This window comes from Hypomesus nipponensis, chromosome 28 (assembly GCF_054491055.1).
Source record: "Hypomesus nipponensis isolate SF chromosome 28, ASM5449105v1, whole genome shotgun sequence".
Classification (NCBI taxonomy): domain Eukaryota; kingdom Metazoa; phylum Chordata; class Actinopteri; order Osmeriformes; family Osmeridae; genus Hypomesus; species Hypomesus nipponensis.
The window spans coordinates 6,875,001-6,897,500 of record NC_140388.1 but is presented as its reverse complement, the minus strand read 5'-3'; the positions used below and the strand labels follow the sequence as shown (position 1 = coordinate 6,897,500).

Sequence of the window (22,500 nt, the reverse complement as noted above, 5' to 3'; positions counted from 1 at the left end):
CCTGGAAGGTATATTTATATCTGCCCCTGGACAGAGAGCTGTCTGTGTTCAGGTATTCTGGGCTCCAGTGTTGAGCGACACGAGAGATTCACTCACCGTCAGATACCGAACTGCGGACAGGACCAGCATGATGTCACACCTGTCTGGAAACGCTTCGGTTGCGTGTCCATTTAACAGGACAACGGACCAAGTAGACCAGGTCAAATAATATAGGAAGGCCTAAAACACGTGTTGCTCAGTGACTATGTTCTTGCATATATTTGCGTTGTAGTTACGCAGCCTATTACCATGTTGATGGTGAGAAAATGTTTCGAATAGTTTGTGTCAGTTAGAACAGGTTGTTGGACAAAAAACATGAATGATTATAATATACAGAATAATAGGTTTCATTCAATATTACAGTTTTTCACAATTGCTTAAACACATTTCTTGAAACAGTCCCCCACTTTCTCAAAACTGTAAACACGAAACCTCATCTTCAAGCACTATTTACAAAACCTCTGAATCTTCTTGCAAAATGAAACTTTCGCCTCAAAACAGATTTACCTGTGCTCAAAATCAAACAAATCATAAACACAGTCATCAAAATTATATACACTATCAAGCAGTCAGTAAACAATACACCAAAAAATTGAAAACACATGGTTCAAAAAATATAGTTCTCAGGGAGAATCAGTGCCATACAATTTGATTCAAAAATCAAAGGAGAAAACATGTGATCAATGTGCTTCTTCTTGTCTTTAGACTGGGTAAGGCCAGAGTACTTTGTTGACATCACAAGCAATATTTTATCACCTTCAACAACCTGTTTGCTTTCTGAACTGGCTTATATTACGTGTAATTATGTCACATCATTTGAAAGAAGTGAAATACATTTTGAGTGGTGGTGTTTAGTCAATGACACGTTTTCTCTCACGTTTTTGTATTTGATTGTTGCCATTTGTGTTTACCAGTATGGATGACATGTGCATTAGAGTGCAGAATGTGTTTTAAAAATGAGAATGTGTTTAGAGTTTTGCTGAAAATTCTGAGTGAGATCTGCAAATTGTGTTTTAATATGTGAAATGGTTTAAGGTATTGACAACAGACAATTAGCTACATGAGTTCAGGCAACAGAGAACTTTGTCACTTCAGCCAATGGTAATCTTCTTGTCTACACTTCCATCTAGTGGCCAAATATTGCCAATACATATGATCATACTGCAGTAAATGTATTAGACATTTTAGAAATGGTTTCTATGAATGAGAACAGTTAGGAAAATGTGTATTCTATGTTGTTCGCCAAAAAATCGACATTTCGTCTGTCTGTAATTTGTTAAATTAATAGTGGTGCGTCGTCAGTACGTGAGGTCAAAGTGGGCGGGCACTGCTCTTCCTTATCTCACGCAGCTCGAATGCCGTTACAATGTTATTGTAAGGATGTAAATATGACCAAATAGATCTATTTCAGTTGCTGTATATCTAGGCTTCCGAACCTGCAGCAGACGCGGTTGCAGCAAATCAAATCAGGACTAACGCGTTGTCTGCTGCGGTACCAGCAGTATTTAGCCTACAGTAATATTCCGAGGGAGTGGGAACACGGGAGTACAATGTTGAGCTGTTACCGTGATCGAGGATGTCTAAGGTACGTTTACCTTGTCAGCTGCCCATGACAATTGCTATCAACATCTCACCCTGCAATGCAAAGGGCAGAATGATTCCAGTTTAATTAATAGTTCGACAGATACCTTAGAAAGAGGCCAAGGGCTCGCTGTAACTGTGCTGTCATTCATTATTAACTGTTTTCTACCAGGTCACGCCTCCAATGTGAGTAATCTCCAATCACAGTCTAGTATGGGTGAAGATGGACACTTCGCCATCCAATCACATATCGACTTCTGGCCAGTTGTGGCCATGTCAGAACGGCTGGTCCGTAGCCCCATCCCAGACTGGAAGTCCTCCAGAGCCAGCCTGCCACCCCTTACCCAACCTCCAGTACCTGAGCCTGGGCTCCACCACCACCCAGGGCCCTGGTGATAACAACCTCCAACGGCCCATACTGGAGAGCCATGACCAGGACTGTGGAGGCACTTTCCCCCTCTTATCATCGCAGAGCCAGGGTTCTCTTAGCATACACCCACCCACAGATCCACACTGCAAACACAGGCCTTCCCACACAGCATCCCTACAACCACACCACAACAATATACTCCAAAATCCTCCACTGGAGGTGCCTTGCTCAAACCTGGCAACCCACCACCCCCCTCCAACCACACTGGCCCTTCCTAACCGTGAACCCCCATCCTCCAGTGGACCGCAATCCTTACGAGGGCCCCCTCCGCTCAGGGTAGCCTCCTCCCATGGAACCACCAATGCCCCTCCATCATATCAGGCTGAGGGAGGAGACCCCAGCCATCCTCCAGATATGGGACAGAGCCCGACCCAGGGGTCATGGAGTACACGCCCCATCCAGAGGTGTCCACCCCCCCCTGTCTGGTCCCAGTCTCCCTCCTCCCCAGTCCAGCCAGCCTGGTCTCCCTCCTCCCCAGTCCAGCCAGCCTGGTCTCCCTCCTCCCCAGTCCAGCCAGCCTGGTCTCCCTCCTCCCCAGTCCAGCCAGCCTGGTCTCCCTCCTCCCCAGTCCAGCCAGCCTGGTCTCCCTCCTCCCCAGTCCAGCCAGCCTGGTCTCCCTCCTCCCCAGTCCAGCCAGCCTGGTCTCCCTCCTCCCCAGTCCAGCCAGGGTGGTCTCCCTCCTCCCCAGTCCAGCCAGCCTGGTCTCCCTCCTCCCCAGTCCAGCCAGGGTGGTCTCCCTCCTCCCCAGTCCAACAGCAATCTCTTCTGGCTTCCCCTCAACAGCCATACACTGGTAAGCTGCGCTGCAACATACCAAAATGTACTTGAGCTACCATTCAATAATCACGTGAAACAGATTTTTTATTTGCCCGGTTAAATTCAAACGTCAAGCCATGCTGCACTAACTGTCATCACAGTTTGCATTGGTACGGCATTGTAATTACACTGTACCAGTATGGAAACATCATCTACAAATAAATGTTTATTTTTATTTTCTATTTGCAGTCTAGTATCTTACATGTATTTGTCTCTTCCCTCAGGTGCTGGCTACACAGCTGATACAGCATCCCATCCTTGCAGAGGACAGTCTCTAGAGGAAGCCTCTACACATCCGGTGAGAGAACACCTACATCGCAACACCCGTCTCGTATGAAGCTATATCTGTTATAGGGAACATTGTAAGTGTATGTTGTTACACAGACCGTCTTTTGATTCTAAGTGCGTTAGAACTATGCCCTTATCGTCCTTGATCTTCGCCTGTGCTTTCTTTAGGCGCTGTTTGTATGTTGCTTTGAATAAAAGTGTCTGCTGAGTTTATAAAATGTAAGATATCATGAAGACATAGTCTTCTATGGGGAACGTCATGATAGCTGTAAATGTGGAAAAAGACTGTACTGTATGTCCTGTAGGGAACTGCATGATGCTGTGTTCAGTGGATGTTGGTTAACGTATCTCTCTCTCTCTCTCTCTCTCTCTCTCTCTCTCTCTCTCTTTCTCTCTCTCTCTCTCTGTCTCTCTCTCTCTCTCTCTCTCTCTCTCTCTCTCTCTCTCTCTCTCTCTCTCTGTCTCTCTCTCTCTCTCTCTCTCTCTGTCTCTCTCTCTCTCTCTCTCTCTCTCTCTCTCTCTCTCTCTCTCTCTCTCTGTGTCTTTCTCTCTCTCCCTCTCTCTCTCTCTGTCCAGCCGTGTCTGTCTCCAGGAGAGACAGGGGCCACCTCCAGTCCCAGCTCTGAGTCCCGCTACGGTCTTCAGCCTCAGCTGTTACCCAGCGCTGTACGTCTCCCTCTCTCAGAAACTCTCTCTCTCTCTCTCTCTCTCTCTCTCTCTCTCTCAGAACTTGCTCAGAACTCTCTCCAACTCTTTCTTTCTCCAATCTTCCTGTTTTCTATGCTTTTCCACCCTCTCCTCTCTCTCCCCACCAGGTGAAGGTGATGGAGGATGACAGGGCAGAGTGGGAGGGGAGGGTGTTTGTGTCAGAGCTTGGCTCTTCTCTCCCTCCCCTGGCTACCACTGAGTGCATCACAGAAGACAGGGGTGAGACACAAACACACACACGCACGCATACACACGCACACATACTCTCTTTCTTGCGCTCAAACACACATAGGCAACGCTCACACGCGCCCAACACAGACACACATTTGTTTTTGCGTTCTATATTTACTTTACTTTCTTGTGTGTGTATGTGCGTGTGTGTGTGTTGCGTGTGTGTGCCTGAGTCAGGTAACGCCAGGCCAGGCTTCATGCGGGCGACTTCCTACTGTGTCCCCTGTGAGGGCCCCATGGCCCTGCTCAGCCACCTCCCCCTAGGGGCCCTGGTCACTCCCCTAGCCCTGCCTGGGCCGCAAGAGGTGGGGCACCCAACAGCATTTATAACAGCATTGGGTCTCTGATGTTGAAGAGAGACACGCACTAAATAACCATGAGCACTTTGATCAATCGTGTAAATGGGGTATATTTTGCCACACAGGCTCATTTTCATTCGCTGTCCCTGGCAGGGTTAATGGCACGTAACAACATTTTTAAAACACACCAAAATAGTCCTTACGTCTACTTCTTGTGGAGATCATATCTCTCCATTCGCCTGTGTGATCCTGTGCGTTGTGCTCCGCAGCGCCCCCTGCCGGTGAGCAGTGAGGGGGAGTGTGTGCGAGGCTGTGGGGCGTGTGGGGCCTACATGTGCCCAGCCGTGACCTGGCAGGACTGTGGCCAGAGGTTCTACTGCCCCTTCTGTGGAAAACTCAATGAAGGTCTGTCCTCATCAGGCTTCTTCTGCTCTGGCCTCCTCTGGTCTGATCTCTGGTCAGTGTTTTTATTTCCCTCCCTCCCTCCCTCAGTGTCATGGCAACACTACCAGCCCACCAGGGGAACAGAGGGAGTGAGGGTGGACAGAGAGACGAGGCCGGAGCTCAGTCTGGGCTCCTACGAGGTCGTCCGCAACCAGCAGGTACGCTACACACTACGTACTACAATACTGTGCACCGCATACTACGCAGTACACACCACAAACTATTAAGTGTGGGTGCCTATGAGATCCTCAACAACAGGCAGCGTGTGCGTGCGTGTGTGTTTATGTGTGTGTGCAGGAGCAGCCTGCCGTGTTGCTCCTGGCTGTAGACGTGTCACCTTCGGCTCTGAGAAGAGGACACCTGGACCTCGTGTGCCGGGAGCTCCAGTCCCTCCTGTCGTCTCTGAACAAGTAACTACACACACACCCCACGCACACACACACACACACACACACACGCACTCCCAGCCATGCTTAGTGAGATCCCCCTTCTGATTCGTCGGAGGGAGGAGGGTGCCGGCCAGTCAGGCGTGCGTGTGGGTTTGATGACCTACGACAGCAGGATCCACCTCTACGACCTCAGCCCCGCACTGTCCCGCCCACATATGCTTGTTGTCACGGAGACAGAGGATTTCCAACTTCCTGTGAGGGAGGGACTCTTGGTTCCTCTCAGAGACTGTGTGGACAGCATTGACAGGTGAGGGACAGGAACGAGGTATTCACTTCCTGTCTGATGGTAGTAAAGCACATGTAAAGTGCTTTAAAGTATTGTTCTGTGTGTGTGTGTGTGTGTGTGTGTGCAGTGTACTGCAGCTCATCCCTCAGTTCAGTGCTGAGTGTAATGACTCCAGTAGAGCTCCTTTGGAACTGCCTGTGAAGGCTGGACTGGCTATTCTACAGGTAAGTGTCTCTCTCTCTGGCTCTCTCTTTCGCTCTCTCTCTTTCTCTCTCTCTGTCGCTCACACTCTATCTCTGTGCGCACGCATGTGTGTGTGTGTGTGTGTGTGTGTATAGGCGCTGGGCTCTGTTGGGAAGCTGCTCGTCTTCCACTCGGCGCCTCTCATGGAAGGAGCTCACACACCCACCTCAGGGTTCTTCAGCTCCAACAGACCAAAGGTAACACACACACACCAACAACATGTCAGCCTTCTGGACACTGGCCATTCATTTGATACTGTATCTGGACAATAATGCCCAGGAAGGGACACTGACCCACCTCTCTCTCTCCTCCTCTCCATTCTTCTCTCTCTTCCTCCTCATCTCTCCATCCATCCCTCTCTCCTCCTCTTCTCTCTAACTCCTCTCTCTCTTCCTCCTCATCTCTCCATCCCTCTCTCTCTCCTCCTCTCCATTCTTCTCTCTCTTCCTCCTCATCTCTCCATCCATCCCTCTCTCTCTCCTCCTCTTCTCTCTATTCCTCTCTCTCTCCTCCTCCCCTCTCCATAATGGAGAGACTCCACCCCTCTCTCTCCTCCTCTGGACCTCACAGTCTCTCTTCCAGCCCTTGGATTCGGATGTCTCATTGGCTAAGAAGTGTGTCAACCAGGGTTGTGGCCTCCACCTGTTTGCCTTCTGCCAGCAGGATGTGGGCGGAGCTTGGCCAGGACACGTTCCATACCTGACAGGTGGAGCGCTCCGCTCGTACGACAGCCTCTTGGTGAGCCCCGTCTCCCTCCACTTCCTCGAATCCTTCAACTTCCTGTCGGGGTGTGTCCCTGTGGGACCCTTAGAGGACTGATTCCATTTCTCAGAGCCGCGGTGTGTCTGGGTGGAGGACTGATTCCATTTCCTCCTGCAGGGGGAGCTGGAGAGGGAACGCTTCGGCAGGGACCTGAGGATGAGTGTGGAGACAGAGAATGGGTACCGGGCCCAGATCAAGATCTTCGTCAGTAAAGGTGAGAACAGCCAGGGTCCGACGTTTGTGTGCGTTTGTGTGCTCTTTCAGATTACGAAAACGGTTGTCAAGTCTGTGTCTCACCTAGCTATCTATGAGTGCAGATGGAGCCTCTAAAGACGCCATTCAACTACAAGGAAACTTGCTACAGTCGTGATTTAACCTGCTCACTCGACAGGATGTTGTGTAATAACCTGCCCCTCAGACAGGATATTGCGTGATAAACTCCTCCTCCTGTGTCTTCCTGCTCCACAGACATGCGTGTGTCGGGATGTTACGGCTCCTTCGTCCCTGGACCTAGCCCCAGCAGCGTCGCCCTGGCAACTCTTGATTGGCGGACGACTTTGGCCATTGAGCTGTCTCACAGCAGAGCTCTGGAGGAGAAGAGGGGCGTGGTCATACAGGTAACTCCTTCAGTCAGTCCACCCCCTAATGAACAGAACCCGGTAAACGATGACACAATTTTCACTAGGACGACATCCCAGCTACAGATACTGTAGAGGCCCGCGTCCTTGATAATGACAGTTACTTGAAGAAATGCTGCGATAGTTTGATGCATCAGACATTCTAAACTTCCAATAAATAGCTTGGTAATCCTCCTAGATATGGTCTCATGTTTTCTGAACACATAACATACCTTAGGAACCAGTTTCCAATCAACATCATCATCGACAGGATCAGCAATACAATATTGATATGACATTCTGCCAAGACAACAACAACAACATCATATGGGGGGGGGTCAGACGGCTGAGTGGTTATGGATTCGGGCTTTTAATCAGAAAGTTGCCGGTTCGATTCCCGGCAGTGCAAAACGTTGTGTCCTTGGCAAAGGCACTTCACCCTACTTGCCTCGGGGGGGAATGTCCCTGTACTTACTGTAAGTCGCACTGGATAAGAGCGTCTGCTAAATGACTGAATGTAAATGTCATATGTCAAGTGCAGATATCTCCTCGTGGCTTCCAGGTGGTTGTGTCCTACACCAGCGAGCGAGGGGAGCGGAGGACGCGGGTCCACACTCTGACCCTGCGCTGCTCCCTCCACCTGCTGGACACCTTCCGCCACTGCCAGGCCCAGACGCTGCTCACCTTCTACTGCAAGAAGAGTAAGGAGCTACAAGCCCAGTGCCTCCAACCAGCGCCTCCAACCGGGAGATGTGATGTTGGAGCGTGTCGCATGTCCATGTGTGTGTGTAGCGTACTCATGTGTGTACTGCATTCTGTCCGTCCCGACCCTGGCTCTGACCCTGGCTTCCTGTCTCTCTTCCTCCGTGTCGTCCCGCGTGTGCAGTGTACTGCTCAGCGCTGGAGCGCCCCCTGCAGGAGCTGAGGGAGGAACTGCAGACGGAGGTGACGGAGGCGCTGGCCTGCTACAGGAAACACTGCAGCTCCACCTCCGTGTCCCCGGGTCAGGTCCGTGTGACAGGACGCACACGTGCACATGCACGTGTCCATGTCTCGTTCACTAACAGGAAGCTGTGTGTGTGTATGTTTGCACGTTGTGTGTATGTTAATGTGTGTGTGTGAATGTGTGTGACCCCCAGCTGGTGCTCCCCCAGCACCTGCGGGTCCTGCCCGTCTACATCAACAGCCTGAGGAAGAGCGAGGTGCTGCTGCCGGCCCAGCGCAGCTCCGTGCACACGCGCCTGGCGCTGCGCAGCCAGCTGGTCGCCATGGACACCGCCTCCACCGCGCGCCACTTCTACCCCCTGCTCCTGCCACTGGTAGGAGGATCAGGATGGTGGTGGTGATAAGGAGTTGATGATGATGGTGATGATGATGGAGATGATGGTGATGATAATGATGATGATGGTGGAAATGATGATGATGATGGTGTGGATGATGGTGGAGATGATGACGATGATGATAATGATGAGGATGGTGGAGATGATGACGATGATGATAATGATGAGGATGGTGGAGATGATGACGATGGTGATAATGATGAGGATGGTGGAGATGATGACGATGATGATAATGATGAGGATGGTGGAGATGATGACGATGATGATAATGATGAGGATGGTGGAGATGATGACGATGATGATAATGATGAGGATGATGGTGATGATGATGGTGATGATAATGATGAGGATGGTGGAGATGATGACAATGATGATAATGATGAGGATGGTGGAGATGATGACGATGATGATAATGATGAGGATGGTGGAGATGATGACGATGATGATAATGATGAGGATGGTGGAGATGATGACGATGATGCTAATGATGAGGATGGTGGAGATGATGACGATGATGATAATGATGAGGAGGGTGGAGATGATGATGATAATGATGAGGATGGTGGAGATGAGGATGATGGTGATGATGATGGTGATCAGGGGCGCCGCCAGGAATTTTGGGCCCCATGAAAATAAAAATATATATTTATATTTTTTGCTGATTTCTATTAGTTTTTCAATTTTTGGGGGGCCCCTGTCAGACAGGGTGATGGTGATTTGATGTAGATGGTATTCAAGATTTCTCCACCTTCCCTGCCCCCCCCCCCCTCCCTCTCCCAGCAGGCAGGGTGTGGTGACATGGCTGGTGATGCCAGCGGCCCCAGCCTGGGGCCGGCCCTGCGCTGCTCTGGAGCCAGCCTGGAGCCGGGGGGGCTGTACCTGGCCAGCTCCCCCCTCAGCCTGCTGCTGTGGGTGGGCCACGCCGTCCCCTCACACGCCCTGGGCCTGCTGTTCAACACGCGCTGCCTGGCATCCCTGCCCTCTGGAGAGGTGAGGGAGGGAGAGAGTGGGGGTGGGGGGAGATAGGGAGGGGGAGTCTGGGGAGGCGGAGGGGGAAGGAGAGGGGGATGCGGAGGCATGAATGGCATGAAACAAAGGGAGGATAGGAAGGACGTATAAACTCTCAGATCCTTGTGGAACCGGATACCATTTGAAACTGATGAAAGAGTGTATGTGTGTGTTTGTGTGTTACGGTGTGTGTGTGTGTGTTCATCCAGACGAAGCTGCCTGTCCTTGACAACCCTCTCTCCATCAGCGTGAGATCTCTCCTCCAGACGCTGGACTCTCAGGGGCCCACAGCCCTCAAGGTGAGCTCCCCTGAGGGGGGAGTCACAGGCCTGGGAGGGACCCTCTGGACTGTCTGGGAATCAGACTCTGCTCCTCTCTCTGTTACCTGTCTCTGTTTATCTGTCTGTCTCTCTCTCTCTTTCGCTCTGTCTGTCTCTCTGTCTGTCTGTTTGTCACTCTCTCTCTGTGTCTCTCTCTCTCTCTCTCTCACACTTTCGCTCTGTCTTTCACTCTCTCTCTGTCTCTATCTTGTTGATGTGACAGCAAAATATGTCATGAATGACTCTTCAGATTAATCAACGTTTGTGTGTGTGTGCGTGGGTATGTGTGTGTGTATACATGTGTGTGTGCATGTGTGTGTGCTCCCCTCCCCAGCTGGTGGTGGTGAAGCAGGGGGACAGTGGTGAGGAGTCCCTGCAGCGCCTCCTAGTGGAGGACAAGAGTCCCAATGGCGGCGCATCATACGCAGACTTCCTCTACCACCTCCATGTCAACTCCCTCAGACTGCTGGTCTGAGCCCACAATGTGTGTGTGTGTGTGTGTCTGTGATGACAGTACGGCCCTTAACTGTCCTCTCCCGTCTTGTAAGGACTGAAACATGTTCTTGATATGTAAATTTATTCTACTGTCATGGCAACTCTTTAATCCCTGTCTGAGATGTACTGTAGTGTGTGTGTGTGTTTGTGTGTGTGTTCTCTACTGATCGAAATAAAGGTTGACTTGAACTCTTCTTTACCCTCCCCCTTCACTCCCTTTCATTTCTTTCCAGTGTTACAGTAGTGTAAATGCAAGAACCGCAGGTGAAGCCTAGTGAAGGTTGCATATATATGCTGCTCTCTGATGTCGCTTTGAATTAAACCGTCTGCTAAGTGAATCACATGTAGTAGCGACACCCAGAGCCAGAGCACCTCAGGCTGTCAGCCCGATCACACATTCGCAGGATAAAACCAGTTCCAAATGACCGTCGACTATGAGGCACGACTTCGCCTCAACGCATTTGTAACATCAAGAGGAATAACGTTCAAATAGCCGTTGCACTGGTAACGATGTGAACGAGAAGGTCACGTGATGTTGATACTCCACATAGAAGGCGAAGCGAGCAGTTCCCCGCTGAGTCACAGTTGACTAATAAAGCTAATTGGAAGCAATGATGTGGTATTAGTCCCCATTAAGACATGTGGGAGTGAACAGTCGGTGAACTGTTTTTCTACATCTGGAAAGTGACATAACCCATGAAAATGACTGGGACAGGATAAAATAGCTCATTATGGTTTCGAAGTTGGCCGCATAATTGTATTAAATTACAAAATTGGGGTGTAAGGTACTTCAAGGTAGCCTATATTCAAAACTTTTTTTCACCACGGAGATAGGAAGCCCATATTTGTTTTAAACCTTATGAATGGCCTCTTTTATAGAGGACTCAAACTATTTCTGTGACGTGTCATGGTAATATTGAAACTAATGTCAGTTTTTTTTTCTGTTGAATCTTGCTGTGCGCTATCGCAGCACATCCGCAAACACACTTCCTGTACTGCGAAAGGAAATAGTTATACAATGCAACGAGGGATTTATTGACATTGTGGGCTAACCACAGCTAGCTGTCCACGGTGCAGTGGTATCTTATAAGTGTCACTCGATTCCTCATGTGCAGTAGTGTGTCAGGTTCAGCGCATGAGTCTGTATCATGTAATCATGCTTTCAATATATTTGAGGTTGGGATTATGGGTTGCATAGTAGATTTATTTCCCCATGAGGCTACCTTTCTGTCATGGTTTCTGTAGGCTATGTGCCTTTACGCATGTCATTGAGTGCCATAGTGATAATGCTCAAAACACAAATAACCACCCTCATAAATTTGCCCCTATTTGGAAGTACGCACTGTACAAGCGGGGCGTTTGTGTGCTATTACGTTGCCCACGCAAGCAGTTGCGCGCCGAGTCCAATCGGGGGCGGCGGAGAGCGGATTGTAACGGGTCTGTTTCTGTCCGCAGCAAGAGCCAAGCGCACTGGAGACGAGCCGTAGACTACAGTACAGAAGCTAAATAGTGGGGGAGACGTGACGCGAGCAAGCAACCACCTTGGTCGCTAGCCTTGCATATCAAACCTCTCCTTCACTCAACTAGAGCTTTACTGGCTTTCAAGGGCTCTCTTTGAGAAGGCGGCCGCAGACATATTGAACGCATATTTTGAAAACTAATTTCATATTTACGGCGGACAGAGGAGCAGCTGAAGCTGTGAAACACCCACGATATACGGAGACATGGCTACTACAACCTGTACACGATTCACGGACGAATTTCAGCTTTACGAGGAACTGGGAAAGTAAGCGTTTGCTTTTTTTTGGAAGTTGTACAAACATGTATTGAATGTGTCAGTCCGTTTGTTAGTTTGGCTTCGTCGGTGTTGTTGGTGTGGTCTTTTTCTGGAGGACAGGAGCGCAAGGCAAGGGTGACAACTCGCGCTCTCAAAATACGCTCACTCACTCTCCACCATGGTCTCTCTCTCTCTCTCTCTCTCTCTCTCTCTCTCTATCTCTATCTCTCTATCTCTCTCTCTCCACACACACACACACACACACACACACACACACACACACACACACACACACACACACACACACACACACGCACGCACACACAGGCACGGCCCATGAGTTCCCCGAAGAAGTATTGCTGTAGCTCAACCAACGCCAATGTTAAGCTTTCCGAAAATGTAGCTCGCTAACCTCTTGGCTCTGGATACCCTGTTGGGGGGGGTACGCCCCTTTCACAGCTGCCGCTCTGCCGCTCTGCCGCCGCCGCCTTCTCCCCCTCGAAGCGGGAACAGTGACTGCTGTACGCTGGTGGCTTGAAATCGCGCTGTAACCTTGAAGTTGTTTCTTAGATACATATAAAAAGTTGATTGTCAATGATGTACCATGGACGGCATGCATATGTGAGATGTAACGCCATTTTGGCCAATTCTCATACTGCTTATTTGGGAAATAGCATTTATGTCTTGACATCGGCGTCTGTTAGGCAATCTATCATTTGATGGAGGTGCAAGTTAAACTGAAGGTTGGGTCTGTGTCACAAATTCCATGTTAGGAGTCAGGGTCGTCCGACTGTGACAAATTCTTTAAAATATCTTACACCCACTCTCTAAAACGTTTTTATAAAGGCCAATGAAAATTTGGTTTAGTTTACCTGTTTCATTTCACTATAAACAATCAACATCTTCATAATCATTCCTAACAGCTCAAAAGGAGAAAACTATTTAGCAATACCCCTGCCTCCACACAATTGAGCTAAGCTCCGGAGTTTTGAAAATACAGGCTTGATCCACATTTATATGTGCATTAGGGTTGCTTAATCGCCACGATGACCTAGACTCCACGTATGCCTTTGAAGTGTGTTCGAGGATTGTCTGGAATACAACTCGAATCTCTGACTGAAAAAAAATACAATACCCATCTAAATCCACAAGCAGGGCCGTTTGTGGATTTAAGCTCAGGAGTTGAACCACAAAGACCCTAGGATTTATTCCACCCAGTATTCCCCTCCCTACTAATCCAGAATGGGAAGGGTGGATGATGACAACCTATACCTACCTCTGTTTCTCTGTACGCCTCGCAGCTTGGGAATTATCACTGCATTGAGTTTATATCTCCCTCTCTATTCAAGAGGAGCACACACACACACACACACACACACCTTTCACCAAGCAGGGCGCTTCAGTCAAGAAACCTCACTTCGCTGGGTGAACTTTCCGAGTGCAGCTGTCGGGTGTTGTTGTCCGTAAGCGTGTGTGTGTGTACGCATGTGTGTGTGTGTCCTGGATGGTGCGCGTCTGTGTACCTGTCGCACACACGCCTGCTGACCCTCCCGCTCGAGTGCAGCGTGTGTGTTTGTCTTATTTCCCAGCACGCCCCACCCTCGGAGCTATGTGGGACTGAGGTGTGTGGATGCAGGGGAAGGGGGGGGGAAGGGGTGAGGTGGGGTGGGAGAGGTATTCAAAATCACTTACATTTCTCCATTGAGATGGGCGTGGCAGACACAGGGCATTCGGAAGGGCACTGTGTCGGCACACCGATTCCTCTCCCGGCTAAGTGGACAGATGCTCGGCCAGGGTCGTTGTTGGGGTTGGAAGTTGTTGTGGCTTGGGTGTCGAAATCCCCAAGGTGCTTTACGTGTGCGTGCTCTGTGCGCGCGCGCGCGCGCGTGTGTGTGGTTGTGTGCGTATACGTGTGTGTGACCCTCAGTCAAATGCCGGGGTGTGTATTTCAGAGCGGGCGTGGTATTTGTCTCTGACTCATGGTCACTGGGCAGCTCGAGTCCTCTGGTGACCACTGACCCAGCCTTGCCATTGGTCGTTCAGAATTCTCTCTCTGGGAGTCTCACCGACGGCTGCAGACAACGTTCCAAAAAATACAACCTCTTATAGAGGACCCTATAGAGTCCTTGATATCTGAAAAATGATGCGCCGGGTTCCCAAAGTAAATAAGTAAAAAAACGGAAATTATGCCTATTCATATTTTTCTCGGCCTACCCAAAACAATTCTTCTGCCTACGCCCGTGGTTGAAACGTAAAAAGAACATTGAATGTCCTCTATCGTTAGTAGGGCTTATTTAGCCTACTAGGAGGGGTTCAGCCCGGGGCTGAGGGGAGGAATGTAGATGATGGACGACTACATTAAAAACAGGTTGTTAGAGGTTCCCCTGGGTAAAGCGCGTACCGCTCAGGTCGAAAAACAGGCGCCCGGGATTGATTCCGGCCCCGGGCCATTTCCTATATGTCTTCCCTTCTCCCTCTCTCCCTGCTTTCCTGTATCCAACTGTCTCTATTGATATGAATATAGCTGTATTAGACAAACCTACTGCTTATCACCAGGCTTCTAATACATGCTACGAGCTAGTAATATCAGAAACCTGTGTGATTAGGAATATGTCAGATGTCTGAGCGGTTTGGGAGTCGGGCTGTTAATCAGAAGGTTGTGGGTTCGATTCCCGGTTGTGCCAAATGATGTTGTGTCCTTGGGCAAGGCACTTAACCCTACTTGCCTTGGGGAGAATGTCCCTTTTCTTACTGAATAGTCGCTCTGGATAAGAGCGTCTGCTAAATGTAATATGTTTGTCTTGCTAGACTTCACTGTCTTCAGCCCCATGGTTATATGATGTGTTCATGTATATTTATGCTGGAATGAAGCTCTATTGAACGTGTGTATTGCACACACACACACACACACACACACAAACACTCACACCTACACTTTACAGAAATAGCTGATTTTGCTTTTGGAATCCCATGGGAGCCCATTAGGCAGACTAACTCACACACTACACTCCAAGACAAGGATGGAGTCTAGAGACTAACCCTCACACACTAACACTCTAGGAAGTGTCTACTTGCCGCACCCAATTGATGTCGCCAAAGTCAGAGAGAGGGTTCGGACATCAGCCTATTCGGCTAGATGTACTGGGATTTTAGATGTACTGGGATCCTAGGTTACCACCTGGTGTGCTTTAGTAATGCGGGCCAGGTTGCTTACATACTACGGTATAGAGATGATGCCATGGTAACCAGACAAGAAACAGTGTGGTCTTGGGTGTCAGTGAGCCGCCGTGACCCGTGCTATGCTGCCGTGTGAGACTGGGGAAATCTGGACTCTCTAACTAGAAAAATACTCTCTTACATTTACATTTATGCATTTAGCAGACGCTTTTATCCAAAGCGACTTCCAAGAGAGAGCTTTACAAAAGTGCATAGGTCACTGAACATAACAACGACATAAGTCCCAAGTCTTTAAGTCGACGACAGCAAATGATTTCATCTGGGATTTGTGTCTTCACCATCTCTCCCTGACGTTTCTCACCAAGGTTCCTGTTGTGTGTGCGTTTCCAGGGGAGCTTTCTCAGTGGTGCGCAGGTGTGTGAAGCTATGCACGGGACAGGAATACGCTGCCAAAATCATCAACACCAAGAAGCTGTCGGCCAGAGGTGAGTTTAACACCAACACTAACACAGTCCTGAGGACAGTCTAGTGCTGCTCGTGCTGTGCTGTTGGAGGACAGCCTTTCTCAACCCTGGTCCTCAGGGCCCACTTCCAACACACCTGATTCAAATGAATGGGTCGTTAACCGGCCCCTGCCGAGCTTGATAAGGACCATTCATTTGAATCAAGTGTGTTGGAGCAGGGAAACATTCTAGAACATCCTGGGTGTAACACTAGTGGGGTTGTAGTGCTGTAGTATTACTGTAGTAGTCTAGAAGTCCTACTCACTAATGCACGTTACTATCCCACGCCCCCGATAACAGTTTTAGCCAGAGCCAAGGCCAAATGCCAGAGCCGCATGGTCTAGTCCCCTGCCCCCCCCAACCTCCCTGCCCCCCCCCCCCCCCACCCCTTCTGGCCCACCTGGCCCCCAAACTGACAGACAGGCAGGACCTGGCGTTCACGAAGAATATAAACTTCACGTGGTAGTTCAACAGCTGGATGACAAATCGTTCGGTTTATCGCTGCACAGTCATTGAACCCTCCAGGCATGTGCAGTGGTCATGTGCAGCCTGAGATCCTGGCCACAGTGGCTGTGTGCACGCAGCTTCCTGGGGCTCCGCTAGAGCTTCCTGTCGGAGCTCCTTCTCCTGCTGGTGCAGTGCTGGACATGCTCCTCCCCTCTCAATATTTGATGGTGAGATTGCTCAAAAATGACTCGCGGTGAAAGGGGTTGTGGGTTGGCTCGCCCCTCTGTGTCAGGGCCTGGTCTGATGTGCAGGTCGGTTAGTAATGTATGATGCCGCACTAAAGAGTAGGCCTGTCAGAGAGAGAGAGAGAGAGAGAGAGAGAGAGAGAGAGAGAGAGAGAGAGAGAGAGAGAGAGAGAGAGAGAGAGAGAGAGAGAGAGAGAGAGAGAGAGAGAGAGAGAGAGAGAGAGAGAGAGAGAGAGAGAGAGAGAGAGAGAGAGAGAGAGAGAGAGAGAGAGAGAGAGAGAGAGAGAGAGAGAGAGAGAGAGAGAGAGAGAGAGAGAGAGAGAGAGAGAGAGAGAGAGAGAGAGAGAGAGAGAGAGAGAGAGAGAGAGAGAGAGAGAGAGAGAGAGAGAGAGAGAGAGAGAGAGAGAGAGAGAGAGAGAGAGAGAGAGAGAGAGAGAGAGAGAGAGAGAGAGAGGGGAGAGAGAGAGAAGAGAGAGAGAAAGAGAGAGCCAGACGGGGAGAGAGAGAGGGAAAGAGAGAGGAAGGAGAAGAGAGCAATACAGAGGGAGAGAGGGAGAAAGCGAGGAAGGGGACCGGGAGCGAGAGGAGAGAGGAGAGAGGGAGGGAGCGAGGTGAAGATAGAGGAGGGCCAGGAGAGAGAAGGCACCCCAGGCACTTGGCGGCTGTGGGCGATGTGTCTGTGCGCCTACATGCCTTCAGCACGGGACTCTCATCTGACCCGCACACACACACACACACACACACACACAGAGGAACTAACAGCCTAATACAGCGTGTAACGGTCATTCTGCTCATTGGTGTCTGCCTCCTGAAGCAAAACTTTATCCGGAAGGTCAGACGACCTCAGACACGACCGAAACCCCTCTGAGGTCTCCGTCGCGCTGGCCTAGGATGAGTCCGTTAAGGTTGCAATGAGTCCATAATAGTTTGGGATGAGTCGGTTTAGGGTAGGAGGAGTCCATTCAGTTGGAATGAGTTGGTTAAAGTTGGGTTTAGGCAGTTACGGTTGGGATGGGTTGGTTAGGAGAGTCAGTTAAGGTCAGGATGAGTTAGGGTTAGTTAGGCTGACTGTCCACCGTCAAAGTTAATTCAGCAATCTGGAGATGACAGCGCAGTGCGTGTTTGCCAAGTTTAGTATGTGTGTATGCATTGACTTTAGGCTTGTGTGTGTGTGTGTGTGTGTGTGTGGGGGGGTGCTATCTTTAGGCTCATGAGTGCGAGGTTGACACCATGTAGCCGAGGTGTAAAGCGTTAGAGAGCCTGTGTGTTCAAACTGCTCCTCGTCGCTGTAAAAACCATCTCGTTCTCTGAGCCACAGTGAGGTAACACGTAGAAGTCATTCCTCCAGAGTGTGTCGTCCACCCCCCCCCCCCCCCTGCCCCCTTCTCCCCCCTCCCCTCCCCCATTCCTCCCAGACCAACAGTTAATGTCACATGCCACACGTCAAAGCTTGGCAGGGGTGGGGCTGTTGGCAATGCTCCCAGCCAATCAGAGGGCTTGTTTATTGATGTGGGTACATGACAGGGTTGCAGGGGGTCAGCTATTGGCCAATATATTCTCAATGGGAATATGAGGCACTGCTAGGGATAGGAGGATCCGTGTGTAAAGTGTGTGTGTGTGTGCGCGTGTGTAGGCTGTAAAATACAAATGTTAGCGAGTCTTTGTGTGTTCGGACATGACCCTGTAGATTTGTGTGTATTTATGTTTGTCTGTCTGTGTGTGTGAACATGCTCCCGTGTGCGCGCTTTTGTGTGTATATTCTCCTGTGTGTCTGCTTGTGTGTCTGTGTGTGTGTCCATGCTGCTGTGTCGTGTGTGTTCCCATACACGTGTTCAGGTTGTGAATCCCCTGCATTGCAGGGCCCGATCTGTCCTGGTTTCCTATGCCTCAGTGTGGTTGTCAGGGTTGGACTGGGTCAATGGCAAATAACGAGACAAGCTTGTGGACATAACCCGCTCTCCTCTTCAGAGATGGGAGATGACCTTTAAACCGTGTTCCTCGTTTCTCCTCCACCTCTCTGCCTCCTCTCCACTCCTCCCCCTCTCCTCCTCCTCTCCTCCACCTCTCCTCCTCCTCCTCTCCCCCTCCTCTCCCCCTCCTCTCCTCCCCCTCTCCTCCACCTCTCCTCCACCTCTCCTCCTCTCCTCCACCTCTCCTCCTCCCCCTCTCCACCTCTCCTCCTCCTCTCCTCCACCTCTCCTCCTCCCCCTCTCCACCTCTCCTCCTCCTCTCCTCCTCCTCTCCTCCCCCTCTCCTCCTCCCCCTCTCCTCCTCCCCCTCTCCTCCTCCTCTCCTGCCACCACACAGTACAACGCTTCAACCCTGCCAAGATATCCAGGCACTCATTTACACTGCATTTCAAGTGTACAGTCACTCTCTTCACACCAAGTGAACACATTGCTCACCCTCTCCTCCTCTCCTCACCCTCCTCGCCGACTCTAGTTCTGCCCTCGCCCTCTCTCCTTCCCTCCGTCCCTCCATCTCGGCCCCCTTCCTCCTCGACGCTCATCTCTAATTTACCGTGCTGCTTCACAGCCCTGCCGGGGCTGGCGTAGCATGTCCCACTGCAGAGAACAGCTCACTGCTAAGCGCGCACAATAAAAAGAACACACACACACACACAGTAAGGCAATGCAGAAAGAGAGAACTGTTAAAAGAGAGAGAAAAAGGACCGGAGAGAAGAAAGGAGAGAAGGATGAAGGAAAGAGAGGAGGAGGAAGGAAGGAAGAGAAGGAAGGAGAGAAGGAAGGATAGAAGAGAAGGAAGGAGAGAAAGAAGGAGAGGAGTGAAGGAAGGCGTGAAGAAATGAGTAAAGAAAGGAGTGAAGGAAGGAGAGAAGGAGAGAAGGAGTGAAGGAAGGAGAGAAGGAGTGAAGAAAGGAGTGAAGGAAGGAGAGAAGGAGAGAAGGAGTGAAGGAAGGAGAGAAGGAGTGAAGAAAGGAGTGAAGGAAGGAGAGAAGGAGAGAAGGAGTGAAGGAAGGAGAGAAGGAGTGAAGAAAGGAGTGAAGGAAGGAGTGAAGGAAGGAGAGAAGGAAGAGGAAAGAAGAAAGGAAAGAAGAGAAGGCAGGAGAGAAGGAAGAATGCCGTCATTCTGAGAGAGATAATCAGGAAGAGATTGAGGACAAGGGAACAACAGTAGCAATCAGAGTGTTGTGTTTGCAAGGAGCGAGTGACAGTGGGCTCTCTTTGTTATTTAATCACCCCGTTTCTTCTCCTCTTCTCCTTCCTACTCCTCTCATCTTCCGAATCCTTAATCACCGTGTGCTCACTTCACTGTCAGCGTTCAGTGTGCTTGTGTATGTGTGTATGCGTGTGCTTGCTGTGGAAGTGTGCGTGTTCACTGTGTGTGTACACGGTTTGTGCCATCCTCAGTACCCTTGTGTGTGCGCTCGCGCGTGTGTCATCTGCAGTGCTCTGAGCGTGTCTGCGCCTGTGTGTTCCACTGTACTCTTAAGTGTGTACAATCCATCTCTTAGTCCATCATCTAGTGTAGACATAACCTGCTGTCCTGTGTCCAGTGTCCCTGGTAGGCAGGTAGATATCGGGTGAGACGAGGTAGCGGGGCTGCAGGTCCTCTGAGGCCTGGGGGAGTGACAGCTCTGCTTGTCAGGGTGTCGTCCGGTGCAGTGCAGTCCAGCTGTCCTCAAATGAAGCGCCTCGTTCTTCCTGCACGTGTGTCCAGTGTAACACACTCCTCTGTTTCTCTCCGACCTTCTACTCTCCCCTTCTGTCTGTCTGTCTGTCTGTCTCTCTCTCTCTCTCTCTCTCTCTCTCTCTCTCTCTCTCTCTCTCTCTCTCGCTCGCTCGTTTCTCAGACCACCAGAAGCTGGAGAGAGAGGCTCGTATCTGTCGTCTGCTGAAGCACTCCAACATCGGTGAGATAGTTCAGCACCCCTCACCCCTCACACCTTACCACCCCCACCACCCCCACCACCCCCAGCCCTAACCTCAGCCCTGGGCCTGGGGCTGGACTGAGCTGCCTGTAGAAGCTGTCTGCTACCGAACCTCAGTGATGTGAAGTACAATACCCAGCCGTTGCTATGGCAAAGGACATGATGTACTGGAGTATTAGAATATGTTATAGTATTATATTTCGGTGTATTTGATCTGATCTGTATCTTGCTCTTTATTTGTCTCTGATTTCCCTCTTATCTCTCTCTCCATCTCCTTATCGCTCTCTTTCTTTTTCTCTCAATCTCACTTTCCCCCTCTCTCTGCCCCCCTTCTCTCTCTCTCTCTCTCTCTCTCTCTCTCTCTCTCTCTCTCTCTCTCTCTCTCTCTCAGTTCGTCTTCACGACAGTATATCAGAGGAAGGCTTCCACTACCTCCTGTTTGACCTGTAAGTCATACCTCCTCTTCATCCCTCCCCTCTCCTAAACAAAACCTAATCACTACCCCTCCATATACACACCTCCACTTCCACCACCCACCCCCATCACCCCTCCTCCCTCTCCCCGACATTCCCATGCTCTTGTTTCCATGGTAACGTCGTGGAGGATGGGGTTGCCGGGAGAGGCGGGGCATGGGGGGAGGCGGGGGTAGTCCTGGTTTCGCTGGAACCGGGGCTTCCCCCCAAGGCTGTGTCGTAAAGAATGCTAATGAGCTGTGTGTGATTGGTGGGTTTGTGTGTGTGGCTCCGCCCCCTGCAGGGTGACTGGAGGAGAGCTGTTTGAGGACATTGTGGCTAGAGAGTACTACAGCGAGGCTGATGCCAGGTAAGACTCACACACTCCCTGTCCGTCCGTCCGTCCGTCTGTCTGTCCGTCTGTCTGTCCGTCTGTGTACCTGTCTGTCTGTGTACCTGCCTGTGTGTGTACCTGTCTGTCTGTCTGTCTGTGTACCTGCCTGTGTGTGTACCTGTCTGTCTGTCTGTCTGTGTACCTGTCTGTCTGTCTGTCTGTATATCTGTTTGTGTGTGTACCTGTCTGTCTGTCTGTCTGTATATCTGTCTGTGTGTGTACCTGTCTGTCTGTCTGTCTGTCTGTCTCTGCGTGTCTGCCTGTCCCTCTTTCCTTCTTTCTCTCTCTCTGTCTGTCTTTATCTGTCATTCCCTCTTCCTCGCTCTCCCTGTTTCCCCCCCACACATCCCCTCGACCCCCCTGACCTCCCCTCCCTCCATCCCCCTCTGTCTCTCTCTCGCCCCCCCCCCCCGCACACGTCTCACCCGCAAACCGACAAGCCTGAACGGTCACGCCCGAGCGCCTTCCCCCGCGATCCCCTCAGCAGCTCCCCCTCGTGCCGTGCTGCCGGCCCCCTCTGGGTCAGACGAGGCCCGGGCTGAGCCTCCATACTGACGGCTGCTCTCCTTCCCCCTGGTCCTCCTGTCACTGACTGACTTACGCACATGAGGTTCGAGCGTCAGGGCGCGGTGCCGTCCCTTCCTAATCTCTGACGAGCACCCCCCCCCCCACACACGCCTGCCTGCAGGGGACACACCACACACGCGGGGGCAAAAGCGAGGCGGACGAATTCGACGCTGCGCTCGCTGCAATCGGCCATTTTTCGTGAGAAGATGCACAGACACGCACACATCGGAGCTGTCAGTCAGAGGATTCCGGATGTGTTCCGTGCGTGCGTGTGTGTCCTTAACGCCCTACCATCCTGCTTCGAGCTATTTTGCTTCTGACCCAAGGTCGTTCTCTCTCACACACGCACACACCCTGCACAGGAGTGTCAGTCATCGAGGTCAGTCCCGCCTCCTGCTCCCTCGGAGACCACCAAGAAGTGGGGCTTTAATTAGCTCCCGTAATTAGTCTCACACACACACACACATCCACCCACCCACCCACGCATGCATGGACACGTTAAATGCCCAATCCCCCTATTCACACACGCACACTCTCCACACACACCTGCACACTCTAACCCCTAACTAGGTCTCTTAGCCCACATCAGCTGCAGGGAGTCACAACCTTCCAGGAACCAGGGGCCTCAGAGAGAGAGAGAGAGAGAGAGGAGAGAGAGAGTGAGAGAGAGAGAGACAGAGAGAGAGAGAGAGAGAGAGAGAGAGAGAGAGAGAGAGAGAGAGAGAGAGAGAGAGAGAGAGAGAGAGAGAG

The 22,500-nt window shown here is 50.8% G+C and overlaps 2 protein-coding genes across 2 annotated transcripts in view; both read left to right on the top strand.

The window, feature by feature from the left end:
• The first annotated feature begins 1,403 nt into the window (after positions 1 to 1,403).
• LOC146219716 (protein transport protein Sec24C) lies at positions 1,404 to 10,490 on the top strand. The gene is made up of 21 exons (XM_084695324.1): positions 1,404 to 1,624; positions 1,793 to 2,099; positions 3,091 to 3,164; positions 3,731 to 3,820; positions 3,970 to 4,081; positions 4,271 to 4,398; positions 4,662 to 4,797; positions 4,885 to 4,994; positions 5,134 to 5,246; positions 5,341 to 5,532; positions 5,639 to 5,735; positions 5,850 to 5,951; positions 6,325 to 6,492; positions 6,634 to 6,730; positions 6,985 to 7,133; positions 7,696 to 7,834; positions 8,020 to 8,141; positions 8,273 to 8,452; positions 9,254 to 9,463; positions 9,691 to 9,780; positions 10,136 to 10,490. The coding sequence occupies exons 2-21, from the start codon at positions 1,844 to 1,846 to the stop codon at positions 10,274 to 10,276; spliced, it is 2,706 nt and encodes a 901-aa protein (XP_084551450.1). The 5' UTR covers positions 1,404 to 1,624; positions 1,793 to 1,843; the 3' UTR covers positions 10,277 to 10,490.
• A 1,271-nt stretch (positions 10,491 to 11,761) lies between these two features.
• Positions 11,762 to 22,500, top strand: part of LOC146219715 (calcium/calmodulin-dependent protein kinase type II subunit beta-like) — a 39,565-nt gene continuing 28,826 nt past the window's right edge. The window contains 5 exon segments of the mRNA XM_084694735.1: positions 11,762 to 12,082; positions 15,641 to 15,735; positions 20,260 to 20,319; positions 20,729 to 20,783; positions 21,094 to 21,159. Coding sequence (XP_084550861.1) covers positions 12,021 to 12,082; positions 15,641 to 15,735; positions 20,260 to 20,319; positions 20,729 to 20,783; positions 21,094 to 21,159 — 338 coding nt within the window. The 5' untranslated portion in view covers positions 11,762 to 12,020.